This window comes from Coptis chinensis, chromosome 7 (assembly GCF_015680905.1).
Source record: "Coptis chinensis isolate HL-2020 chromosome 7, ASM1568090v1, whole genome shotgun sequence".
In the NCBI taxonomy this organism is placed as follows: Eukaryota; Viridiplantae; Streptophyta; class Magnoliopsida; order Ranunculales; family Ranunculaceae; genus Coptis; species Coptis chinensis.
The window spans coordinates 59897108-59910981 of record NC_141462.1 but is presented as its reverse complement, the minus strand read 5'-3'; the positions used below and the strand labels follow the sequence as shown (position 1 = coordinate 59910981).

Genomic DNA, 13874 nt, shown 5'->3' with positions numbered 1-13874 from the left:
AGTCACAAGGAACTTTTATCTAAACCCGACTAAACTTCAAGTTTCTGGATTATCAGAAAAAACGGTTTCTAGTCTGCGCAGTCATAGGAAACAATTCATATGAAATTAAATACATCTCCAAATCAGTCTATTCCAAATCCTATGAAATTCCTACACATAGATCTTGATTTAGTTTAACGGAATATTTATATAATTAAGTACCTAAGTCATTGTAATACCTGACTAAACCTCTAGTTTTGGGAATGTCAAAAAAGCGGTTTCTTGTTTGCGCAATCATTGGAAACAATTCATGTTAAAATAAATACAACTCTGAATATTTCAAATCCAAATTCTGTGAAATTTAAACATATAGATATAGATTTAGTCTCAAGGAACTTTTATCTAATTAAGTACTTAAGTCATTGTAATATCTGACTAAACCTCAAATTTTGGGAATGTCAGAAAAACGGTTTCTGGTCTGTGCAGTCATAGGATACAATTCAAATGAAATTAAATACAACTATATATCAGTTAAATCCAAGTCCTCTGAAATTCAGACTAATAGATCTACATTTAATCTCAAGTAACTTTTGTCTAATTAAGTACCTAAGTCATTGTAATACCTGACTAAACCTCAAGTTTTGGGATTGTCTGAAAAACGGTTTCAGGTCTGGGCAGTCATAAGAAACAATTCATACGAATTTAAATACAACTCCATATCAGTCAAATCCAAATCCTGTGAAATTCATACACATAGATCTAGATGTAGTCGCAAGAAACTTTTCTCTAATTAAGTACCTTAGGGTGTGTTTGTTAACTGGCAAATGGGGGTGGCTAATTGTATTTTCCCACTAGAAGTACCATTTGCCAGTGTTTGGGTGTATTTAAGGGCCCTGGCAAACACTATTTAGAATTAACCGGCAAATCAAATTATCCCACTAGAAGTGGGAAAATAGAAAACACCTCCCCCCAAAGTTGAATTAGTCACCCGTATTTTCCCACTATGGTAGGAAAATAGAAACAACTCTCCCTCTCGATCTCTCTTCTCTCTTTCTCACTGCCAATAGAAACAACTTTCCCACTCGATCTCTCTTCTCTCTTTCTCACTGCCGCCTCTCATCAACTCGCTCTCTTTTCAGGTATACTCTCTCGCTCTCATCTCTTATCTCTCTTCTCTCAATCTCTTTTTTCACTATTAATTGATTAGTGGGTGTTGTTTTTTGTTCTTGTTTGATTTTTGGATTTTTTTTTTATCAGTGATTTTTGGACTTCGTTTAGTCATTTCTTCAAATATATATGTAGTCGAGTCATTTCGTTTAGTCGATGCTACTGGTGATTGTTTCTTTAAGACAGAATATATGCACATGAAATATACCTATCAATTTGTATGCACATATCTGAGTGTATTGAAAGTTTTATACTTTGGCATATGATAAAAACCTTTAAGTGGCCCTTAGTCAATCTGATAAGTTTTTATCCGTATAGAACTTTGATAACTTGTTCCAAATTTACTGCTTTTTAGTGTTGGAATTGGATGCTACAATAATGGCTGGGCTCCTTAACATCGACAATGAATCCGTGATAAGGTTGAAAATATCTTGTCCAACTCAAAATAGAATAGTGTTCCCTAATACGAGATCATTTTATTGCATGACTTCAACAATGGCCACATCTGTCGGGTTCATTGTGATGGTAAAAAGTGATGTCTGACGGGATTATTTGGTGATATGTTGCTCTATGTGTTTCAATTATTATCAATGTAATCGATTCGATTTGAAGTTTAATTCCGCTTGCTTCCATGATATTATCCTTGAGTAGACCTCAAGTCCAAATCAGTCCAGTCTTGAGACATTCCCCTGAAGTCCTTGTTTGTAGTATAAGCTCTCTTACTTTTACTTTTGGTGGCATTTTATACACACCCAAGCCGTTTAGGAGTAGGTTGTGCTTCATGATCAAACAATCCAATGAAATCGTATCTCTTTGAATCAATCAAATATCTCTAGAACTGTATTAGATTGTTAATGAATAGAATAACTAGATAAAAATAAGTAAACAAGTAGAAGAACAGCTAAAGGAAACTCTGTCTCATCATATTAAACTAATAGATCAACAATCGGTGAAGTATTAATTAGTCGGCATGCTATACTAACATGACTAAATGAAGGTGAGAAGCAAACTCCGCCAGTTATTTCTCCGTACTCTTTAGTTCAATTTGTATGTATGTTTGTATGTTTGTATCAATTTGTTTGTTTAAGTTAATTGAGTACATGAATTTGTATACTTTATTAATTTTTTTTTTTTTTTTTGAGATATTGTAGAATGATTACCTAACGTCGGTTAGAGGGTTAGTGGCATTTCTACTTATAGTTATAAGTGCATATATAATGATGACATGGTGGTATAAGAGAAATGTATATTGGGAGGTATAGGCCTAGGCGTAGGGCTCCCCAGCTATTATTAGAGGTCCTCGTAGGAATTGGGATCAAGTCGCGAAACTGTATTGGGTAGGATGTATACAAGCACCGACAGATTTTTGCCACGAGCAATTAAGGATGAGGCGATCAATGTTTAAATTAAACGCTTTGTGCACTCGTTTGTATGGTCATGGTCTACGTGAAAGCAGTTACATTGGAAGAGCAAGTTGCCCTATTTCTCAACACTGTTGGGCATGACATGCGTAATCGGAATGAAACATTTCAATTCTTCCGTTCAGGAGAAACAGTTCACCGTTATTTCCATCTTGTGTTGGATGCAATCCTTTGTTTATTCAGAGAGTTAGTAACAAATGCTACCGCTGATAACTCCCCTCGCGAGTGTACCAACACACATCATTGGCATTGTTATTTCAAGGTCAGTCAACTTTTTGGAAAATGGATAGGATCATTCTGATTTCAATGTTTAATAGTTCAATAAATATTTATGAAGTTTTTATGTTAGGATCTTTGTGGAGTGCGGTTGATGGTACACACTTTCCAATCAATTTACCACTAAGCGCCTTTGTGCTAGGTATCGTAACGGAAAGGTGTCGTGACCCAAAATGTGTTAGTAGCTTGCACATTTGACATGAGGTTCACATACGTGCTAGCGGGGTGGGAGGGATCGCACACGATGGGCGGTTGTTGAGGAGTGTTGTGGCTCATCCCGGGCATAAGCTTATTGTTCCAAATGGCAAGTACTATCTTGCGGATGCTGGATTTGCTTTAGTGCCGGGGTTCCTCACGCCTTTACCGTGGTGTCTGATATACCATCTTAAAGAGATCGGTGAAGTTCAACCTCAAAATCATAAAGAACAATATAATTTTAAGCCATTCATCTTTATGCGTCTTGTTGTTGAAAGGACAATCGGTCTCTTGAAGAAGCGATTTGCCTATCTAAGGCATGTAGTTTTCCACGATGTCAAAACACACACAAAGGTTATCCTTGCATGTTGTGCATTGCACAACTTCTTGCGAGAAGAAGATCCTGATAATACATTGAGTGATGAGGAGCTCACTGATGATGAGGAAGAGGCTGACAACTCTCTGAATGCTCCAAATATGAATATTGATATGCAGCCAAGCATTGGGTGGACTAATTTTAGGGATGAGTTGTCAATTGCAATGTGGGCAGATAACGAGTGATGTAATAGATATTATGATTTTATGAGTGATGTTTTTGTAGTAGACTTATGATTTTATTAGATTGTTTTTGTAATAGACACTATTATGTTTCAACTACTTATAATGTTTTATTCACATGCAATCTTTCTTATTTGTTACCTTGATATGTTACTATGCTATGTTCTTTGTTGGTCATTGCTTCAAACTAGGTATGGCTGGAAAACAGAAAAAAGTTGTGAAAACAAGATCGCCCCAAATTAGATGGTATCCCAACATGGAAGCCATCTTGGTAGAGGTGTTGTTAGAGGAGTTAGCTACTGGGGGCAAGAGGGCAGATAATGGGTGGAGGAAAGAGAGCTTGAAGCGTACTGCTGATGAGATCAATACGCGACTTGGAATGAATTGTGTTTCGCATAAATGTCAGTCGAGGTTGAAAACAATGAGACTTGCTTGGCAAGTTGCGAAACATGCAGTTGATGCTAGTGGGTTTGGTTTGTCTTTCAACAAAGAGACCAAAAGAATTGATGCAGATGAGAATGCATGGGAGAGTTATGTAAAGGTAATAAAATAATCTCATTTTTTTTATAGGATTTGGTTTTGGATGCCATATTAATTGGTATATTGTGGGATTTAGGCTCATCCGTTGGCAAACACTCTCAGGCAGAAATCATTTCCTTACTATGACGAATGTTGTCTCATTTTTGGGAATGATTATGCAACTGGAGAAGGGGGCAATAGTGGGTTCGATGATGACATGGTGGATGGAGGTAAGTTGATTAGATGTAAATAGAGTTGAATTTTGTGTGTCTAACTAGTTTTGAAATTAACTTTTTGTTTCAACTTCTTGTTTAGATGATTCTAGGCAAACCCAAGGAGACGGGGGTGACGATTCTGATGCTAGTGAGTCCTCAGCTTTTGGTGCTCCCTCAGATACTAGTGGGGATACTTCTCAAACTGAGAGTGGTCCTAGAAGCACTACACCTACTTCTAAGAAGACTAGGAAGTCTCGATTCTTTGAGGATATACCTGAACCCCCTTCGTTTAAGGTGTTAACTGAAGCGGTGGCAAAAATTGCCGAGGCCCTCAAACCAGAACCACAAGAAGAAGAAGTAGACCAAATAGATTTGTTGAAGGATGCTTTGCGCCTCTTCCCCGATATGAATCTGAGCTTTTCTTAAGGTCGCTTTGACTTGTCGGTGTCGAGAATGATAGGCTTATTAAGGTCTTCTTGGGCCTTAAAGAGGATATCAAGGCTTCATGGTTGTTTAGGAGGCTAGAACAAGCTGGACGTTGATTCAACCTTGTTTTTTTGTTTATTTCTATGTTTGAACTATATGTTTTTGTGGGATTGTTGTTAAGTGGTGGACCGATATATTATTGTTAAGTGACATTGATGTTACTTTTGGATATTTTATTGTGTGTTCTTGTTGAGTCTTTGTGTGTGTGTAGTTGGTTGGTGTGTGTGGTAGTGTGTGTAGTGTGTGCAATTAGGTGGTGTGGTGGGTGTGGTGGAGTGGTGGTGGTGTGCTGCTGCTACTGCTTGAAACCTCGATTCATTAGATACAATGATATCTTGTTTTGTGAGGGAAAAAAATGTCTACTTCGACACTGATGAGTGAGAATTTTCAATCCACCTCTTGTTACATATATACATAATATTTTCTAAATTGAGTCTGTACATAATGTATTCGAAAAAAAGATTGGATGAGTTTTTGCAAATTGTATGTTCTCCTGAATTCAACCTCATTTTGCTTATCATTAAATGGAAAAGTGACCCAACTGTGCAGTGTGAGTTAGACATTATGTTTCATGCTAGAGGAGATGATTATGAATGGCTGCATTGTTGAAACTAACAAGTCGAACATTCTCAGCCCAATACAGTTGATGGACAAAGCATCGTAGTCATCCATCTTACGAAATCAGTCTTGGTATTTGTTATTCCTAAAGTATTGCCTATCCTCACCATTTGTTTACGAGAAAGGTAATCAATATTGGTATGTGACAAGAGATGGTGCTACATTTCTCCTTGTGCATTTTATTGAGCATGTGATGATGAGTCGCTAGTAATTGATGAATAATTCGATAACTTGTGCAGAAGCTCGAAATTTGAGAACCCCTTGAAGCCTTGCTGCTTGGGTATAAGTAATCAATATTCATGTGGAAGCGTTGATGAGCATGGAGTGAAGAAATATATGATATGCCAAAATCCAAAGTCCACATTCTTTTGGGGACGGAGTTCATCCTTCACAGCCAGGTTGGCTTGCAGTGTATTCAGCTTTGAGAAGGTCTCTTGACCAGCTCTATTATTAACCACCGTTTTTTACTAACATGCATGTAAAAAAACTGAGTGTTGTTTCATTCCCCTTGTTTTCACGCTATTCGTTTCCAATTTTTGTGTGGTTGTTTATAAGAAATGGCTCTTCATTTTGCATTTTGCCTCGATCCCTTACTTATATCAAAGATGACATAATGAAACAAACGCAAATGTTAGAGAAATTAAACACAAAATAGCATACTAGCCCGTTTAATCAAGTGAGCGGAACGAACCATCTAGGGGGGGGGGGGGAGGAATGTGGCCCTAGTGTGTGCAATTAGGTGGTGTGGTGGGTGTGGTGGAGTGGTGGTGGTGTACTATTAAAGTTGAGTTGTATTGTATTTTATTTTATTTAATTTGTATTTTATTTAATTTTTTGTTATACTTCATTGAGTTTGAAAACCAAAAAAAATATCTCCAAAAAATTGAAATATCATTTGCCACTGGAGAAAAACCATGTAAACAAACACTGGCAAAACTGACAAATCTTATATTTTCCCACTATAAATTTTTGCAAACAAACACTGGCAAACTAAAATTTTCCTACTATAAATTTGTCTGGCAAATTTATAGTGGGAAAACACTGGCAAATCTTATATTTTCCTACTAGAAGTTTGCCAGTTAACAAACACACCCTTAGTCATTGTAATACTTGACTAGACCTCAAGTTTCGGGAATATCAGAAAAACGGTTTCTGGTCTGCGCAGGCATAGAAAACAATTCATATGAAATTAAATACAACTCCAAATCAGTCAAATCCAAATCCTGTGAAATTCAGACAAATAGATCTAGATTTAGTCACAAGGAACTTTTATCTAAACCAGACTAAACCTCAAGTTTCTGGATTATCAGAAAAAACGGTTTCTAGTCTGCGCGGTCAAAGGAAACAATTCATATGAAATTAAATACAACTCCAATTCAGTCAAATCCATATCCTATGAAATTCGTACTCATAGATCTAGATTTAGTCGCAAGGAACTTTTATTTAATTAAGTACCTAAGTCATTGTAATACCTGACTAAACCTTAAGTTTTGGGAATGTTAGAAAAACGGTTTATGGTCTGCGCTGTCATAGGAAACAATTCATATGAAATTTAATACAACTCCAAATCAGTCAAATTCAAATCCTGTGAAATTCAGACACATAGATCTTGATTTAGTCACAAGGAACTTTTATCTAAACCCGACTAAACCTCAAGTTTCTGGATTATCAGAAAAAACAGTTTCTAGTCTGCGCAGTCATAGGAAACAATTCATATGAAATTAAATACAACTCCAAATCATTAAATTCCAAACCCTGTGAAATTCCTGCATATAGATCTTGATTTAGTTGAACGGAATATTTATATAATTAAGTACCTAAGTCATTTTAATACCTGACTAAACCTCAAGTTTTGGGAATGTCAGAAAAACAGTTTCTTGTTTGCGCAGTCATAGGAAACAATTCATGTTAAAATAAATACAACTCCAAATCATTCAAATATAAATTCTGTGAAATTTAAACACATAGATCTTCATTTATTCTCAAAGAACTTTTCTCTAATTAAGTACGTAAGTCATTGTAATACCTGACTAAACCTCAAGTATTGGGAATGTCAGAAAAACGGTTTCTTGTCTGCGCAGTCATAGGATACAATTCAAATGGAATTAAATACAACTCCAAATAAGTTAAATCCAAAATCCTCTGAAATTCTAACTAATAGATCTACATTTAGTCTCAAGTAAATTTTCTCTAATTAAGTACCTAAGTTATTGTAATGCCTGACTAAACCTCAAGTTTTGGGATTGTCTGAAAAATGATTTCTACTCTGCGCAGTCATAGGAAACAATTCATGCGAAATTAAATACAACTCCAAATCAGTCAAGTCCAAATCCTATGAAATTCATACACATAGATCTAGATTTAGTCGCAAGAAACTTTTCTCTAATTAAGTACCTAAGTCATTGTAATACCTGACTAAACCTCAAGTTTCGGGAATGTCAGAAAAACGGTTTCTGGTCTGTGCAGGCTTAGAAAACAATTCATATGAAATTAAATACAACTCCAAATCAGTCAAATCAAAATCCTGTGAAATTCAGACACATAGATCTAGATTTAGACACAAGGAACTTTTATCTAAACCCGACTAAACCTCAAGTTTCTGGATTATCAGAAAAAACGGTTTCTAGTCTGCGCAGTCAAAGGAAACAATTCATATGAAATTAAATACAACTCCAATTCAGTCAAATCGAAATCCTGTGAAATTCCTACACATAAATCTAGATTTAGTCGCAAGGAACTTTTATCTAATTCAGTACCTAAGTCATTGTAATACCTGACTAAACCTCAAGTTTTGGGAATGTTAGAAAAACGGTTTCTGGTCTGCATAGTCATAGGAAACAATCAATATGAAATAAAATACAACTCCAAATCAGTTAAATTAAAATCCTGTGAAATTCATACACATAGATCTTGATTTAGTCGAATGGAATATTTATCTAATTAAGTACCTAAGTCATTGTAATACATGACTAAACCTTAAGTTTTGGGAATGTTAGAAAAACGGTTTCTGGTCTGCGCAGTCATAGGAAACAATTCATATGAAATTAAATACAACTCCAAATCTGTCAAATCAAAATCCTGCAAAATTGAGACAAATAGATCTAGATTTAGTCTCAAGTAACTTTTATCTAATTAAGTACCTAAGTCATTGTAATACCTAACTAAACCTCAAGTTTTGGGATTGTCAGAAAAACTGTTTCTGGTCTGCGCAGTCATCGGAAACAATTCATAAGAAATGAAATACAACTCCAAATCAGTGAAATCTAAATCCTGTGAAATTCATACACATAGATCTAGATTTAGTTGCATGGAACTTTTATCTAATTAAGTACCTAACTCATTGTAATACCTGACTAAACCTCAAGTTTTGGGATTGTCAGAAAAACGGTTTCTGGTATGCTCGTCATAGAAAACAATTCATATCAGATTAAATACAACTCCAAGTCAGCCAAATCCAAATCCTGTGAAATTTAGACACATAGATCTACATTTAGTCACAAGGAATTTTTTTCTAAACCTGACTAAACTTCAAGTTTCAGGATTATCAGAAAAACGGTTTCTGGTCTGCGTAGTCATAGGAAACAATGCATATGAAATTAAATACAACTCCAAATCAATCAAACCCAAATCCAGTGAAATTCATACACATAGATCTAGATTTAGTCGCAAGGAACTTTTATCTAATTAAGTACCTAAGTCATTGTAATAAGTGACTAAGCCTCAAGTTTTATGAATTTCAGAAAAACGGTTTCTGGTCTGCGTAGTCATAGGAAACAATTCATATGAAATTAAATTCAACTCCAAATCAGTCAAATTCAAATCCTGTGAAATTCGAACACATAGATCTTGATTTAGTCATAAGGAACTTTTCTCTAAACCTGACTAAACCTCAAGTTTCTAGATTATCAGAAAAAACCATTTCTAGGTTGTGCAGTCATAGGAAACAATTCATATGAAATTAAATGCAACTCCAAATCAGTCAAATCCAAATCCTGTGAAATTCCTACATATAGATCTTGATTTAGTCAAATGGAATATTTATCTAATTAAGTACCTAAGTCATTGTAATACCTGACGAAACCTTAAGTTTTGGGAATGTTAGAAAAACGGTAACCGGTCTGCGCAGTCATAGGAAACAATTCATATGAAATTAAATACAACTCCAAATCAGTTAAATTAAAATCCTAAGAAATTCAGACGCATAGATCTAGATTTAGTCAAAAGGAACTTTTATCTAAACATGACTAAACCTCAAGTTTCCGAATTATCAGAAAAACGGTTTCTGGTCTGCGCAGTCATAGGAAACAATTCATATGAAATTAAATATAACTCCAAATCAATCAAATCCAAATCCTGTGAAATTCATACACATTGATCTAGATTTTGTCGCAAGGAACTTTTATCTAATTAAGTACCTAAGTCATTGTAATGCTTGACTAAACCTAATGTTTTGGGAATGTCAGAAAAACGGTTTCTGGTCTACGCAGTCGTAGGAAACAATTCATATGAAATTAAATACAACTCCAAATCAGTCAAACTTAAATCCTGTGAAATTCAGACACATAGATCAAGATTTAGTCATAAGGAACTTTTATCTAAACCAAACTAAACCTCAACTTTCTGGATTATCAGAAAAAACAGTTTCTAGTCTGTGCAGTCATAGGAAACAATTCATATGAAATTGAATGCAACTCCAAATCAGTCAAATCCAAATCCTGTGAAATTCCTACACATAGATCTTGATTTAGTCGAACGGAATATTTATCTAATTAAGTACCTAAGTCATTGTAATACCTGACTAAACCTCAAATTTTGGGAATGTTAGAAAAACGGTTTCTGGTCTGCGCAGTCATTGGAAACAATTAATATGAAATTAAATACAACTCCAAATCAGTTAAATTAAAATCCTAAGAAATTCAGACACATAGATCTAGATTTAGTCAAAAGGAACTTTTATCTAAACCTGACTAAACCTCAAGTTTCCGAATTATCAGAAAAACGGTTTCTAGTCTGCGCAGTCATAGGAAACAATTCATATGAAATTAAATATAACTTCAAATCAATCAAATCCAAATCCTGTGAAATTCATACACATAGATCTAGATTTTGTCGCTAGGAACTTTTATCTAATTAAGTACCTACGTCATTGTAATGCTTGACTAAACCTTAAATTTTGGGAATGTCAGAAAAACGGTTTCTGGTCTGCGCAGTCGTAGGAAACAATTCATATGAAATTAAATACAACTCCAAATCAGTCAAACTCATATCCTGTGAAATTCAGACACATAGATCAAGATTTAGTCATAAGGAACTTTTATCTAAACCAGACTAGACCTCAAGTTTCTGGATTATCAGAAAAAACAGTTTCTAGTCTGCGTAGTCATAGGAAACAATTCATATGAAATTGAATGCAACTCCGAATCAGTCAAATCCAAATCCTGTGAAATTCATACACATAGATCTTGATTTAGTCGAACGGAATATTTATCTAATTAAGTACCTAAGTCATTGTAATACATGACTAAACCTCAAGTTTTGGGAATGTTAGAAAAACGGTTTCTGGTCTGCGCAGTCATAGGAAACAATTCATATGAAATTAAATACAACTCCAAATCTGTTAAATTAAAATCCTAATAAATTCAGACACATAGATGTAGATTTAGTCAAAAGGAACTTGTATCTAAACCTGACTAAACCTCAAGTTTCCGAATTATCAGAAAAACGGTTTCTAGTCTCTGCAGTCATTGGAAACAATTCATATGAAATTTAATATAACTCCAAATGAATCAAATCCAAGTCCTGTGAAATTCATACACATAGATCTAGATTTAGTCGCAAGGAACTTTTATCTAATTAAGTACCTAAGTCATTGTAATACCTGACTAAACCTTAAGTTTTAAGAATGTCAGAAAAACGGTTTCTGGTCTGCGCAGTCATAGGAAACAATTCATATGAAATTAAATACAACTAAAAATCAGTCAAACTCAAATCCTGGAAATTTAGACACATAGATCAAGTTTTAGTCATACGGAACTTTTATTTAAACCAGACTAAACCTCAAGTTTCTGGATTATCTGAAAAAATGGTTTTTAGTCTGCGTCATAGGAAACAATTCATATGAAATTAAATACAACTCCAAATCAGTCAAATTCAAATCCTGTGAAATTCAGACACATAGATCTTGATTCAGTCACAAGGAACATTTTTTTAAACCCGACTAAACCTCAAGTTTCTGGATTATCAGAAAAAACGGTTTCTAGTCCGCGCAGTCATAGGAAACAATTCATATGAAATTAAATACAACTCCAAATCAGTCAAATCCAAATCCTGTGAAATCCCTACACATAGATCTTGATTTAGTCGTACGGAATATTTATCTAATTAAGTACCTAAGTCATTGTAATACCTGACTAAACCTCAAGTTTTGGGAATGTCAGAAAAATGATTTCTTGTTTGCGCAATCATAGGAAACAATTCATGTTAAAATAAATACAACTCCAAATCATTCAAATTCAAATCCTGTGAAATTTAAACACATAGATCTAGATTTAGTCTCAAGGAACTTTTATCTAATTAAGTACGTAAGTCATTGTAATACCTGACTAAACCTCAAGTTTCGGGAATATCGGAAAAATGGTTTCTGGTCTGCGCAGTCATAAGATACAATTCAAATGAAATCAAATACAACTCCAAATCAGTTAAATCCAAATCCTCTGAAATTCAGACACATAGATCTACATTTAGTCTCAAGTAACTTTTATCTAATTAAGTACCTAAGTCATTGTAATACCTGACTAAACCTCAAGTTTTGGGATTGTCTGAAAAACAATTTTTCGGTCTGCGCAGTCATAGGAAACAATTCATACGAAATTAAATACAACTCGAAATCAGTCAAATCCAAATCCTGTGAAATTCATACACATAGATCTAGATTTAGTCGCAAGGAACTTTCATCTAATTAAGTACCTAAGTCGTTGTAATACCTGACTAAACCTCAAGTTTCGGGAATGTCAGAAAAACGGTTTCTGGTCTGCGCAGTCATAGAAAACAATTCATATGAAATTAAATACAACTCCAAATCAGTCAAATCCAAATCCTGTGAAATTTAGACACATAGGGTGTGTTTGTTTAGTGGCAAACCTCTAGTGGGAAAATATGAGATTTGCCAGCATTTTTCCACTAGAGTTTTGCCAGGCTAATTTGTAGTGGGAAAATTTCAGTTTGCCAGTGTTTGTTTGCAAAAATTTATAGTGTGAAAATATGGGATTTGCTACTTTTGCCTGTGTTTGTTTACATAGTTTTTTTTCCATGGTAAATAATATTTCAACTTTTTGGAAATATAATTTTGTTGTTTTCAAACTCAATGGAATCTAAAAAAAACTAAAAATAAAATGCAAAATAAAGACAGTACAACTCAACATTAATAGTAATAGTTAATGGAGTCACTTCTTGCATAGACGCCGATGATATCTTTGTTCGGTATTTCACAAAAAAAGCAACATGGGCTCCTTCAGTGCTCTCACACATTGAGTACATCAACAACAATGTTGACTGCACATATCTAGAACACCCATTTCCTATTTTTAAAGAATAACCATGTAAACATCTCCCGTTTAATATATCAGCTAAATTACCACAAGCTTGCAAGCCAACTTCAATAGTCCTAAAGTTTGGTTTTTCACCAGTGTTATGCATTCCATGAAGACAACTCAAACCCTTTAGAACCATCAATCACATTACCACATTTCAATACATATAAACAAAAGAAGACCCCAATGCAGAAATTGCCCACGCATGGACCAAGCTTCAAACTCAAACCATAAACCATTTGACCATTTCACTACACAAAAGCTCGGCCTGACAAGCGACAATGAAGGCGACATCGGCACAACAACAACATCATCATTAGCGAAGATCGGCGATCGATCATCGGCACATCAAGATCAATATTAGCGACAGCAATATTAAAAGACGGATGCAAAGAAAGAAAGAAAGAAGATCAACCCAAAGACGATCAACCAAAGAAGACCAAGAAGACCAAAGACGATCAAAGACAGCCGAAGAAGCGGAAAAAGACTCCAAAGACGCATCAACCCAACAGCGGCATGCAAAGCACCGACACATCAACCCGACCGGCGGCGGCGAAGACTAGCACCAATAGCGGCGAAGACTCAAAGACGCTAAAGACTCAAATTTCTCACATCAACATCAACCGGCAGAAGACTCTAGCACGCAAAGACACAAAGACACATCAACCCGGCGGTAGCACCGAATGCAAAGAACACCTGAACGCAAAGACACCCCAACACCTTGCGGCGGCGGCCAACAACGACACCCGGACCTTCCAAGTAGCACCCCAAAGACACACAAGAACACCCCAAGACCTTGCGCGGCAGAAAGAACAACACCACCTGACCACCTAAACCAACCTGCACACAAA

At 35.3% G+C, this 13874-nt stretch overlaps 2 protein-coding genes across 3 annotated transcripts; both read left to right on the top strand.

Annotated features, from left to right (window-relative positions):
- The first annotated feature begins 773 nt into the window (after positions 1–773).
- Positions 774–5554, top strand: LOC147488192 (uncharacterized). Of its 2 annotated transcripts, XM_086571908.1 has the most exons (4): positions 774–1118; positions 3788–4137; positions 4213–4345; positions 4431–5554. In XM_086571908.1, the coding sequence occupies exons 2-4, from the start codon at positions 3790–3792 to the stop codon at positions 4754–4756; spliced, it is 807 nt and encodes a 268-aa protein (XP_086428034.1). In that variant the 5' UTR covers positions 774–1118; positions 3788–3789; the 3' UTR covers positions 4757–5554. The 2 variants fall into 2 exon arrangements, with proteins under 2 accessions (XP_086428034.1, XP_086428033.1); XM_086571907.1 differs by lacking the exon at positions 774–1118 and having other exon boundaries at positions 3369–4137.
- LOC147488193 (uncharacterized) lies at positions 2584–3599 on the top strand. The gene is made up of 3 exons (XM_086574293.1): positions 2584–2829; positions 2917–2940; positions 3048–3599. Exons 1-3 carry the CDS (start codon positions 2584–2586, stop codon positions 3597–3599), a joined length of 822 nt encoding a protein of 273 aa, XP_086430419.1.
- Positions 5555–13874: the final 8320 nt, after the last annotated feature.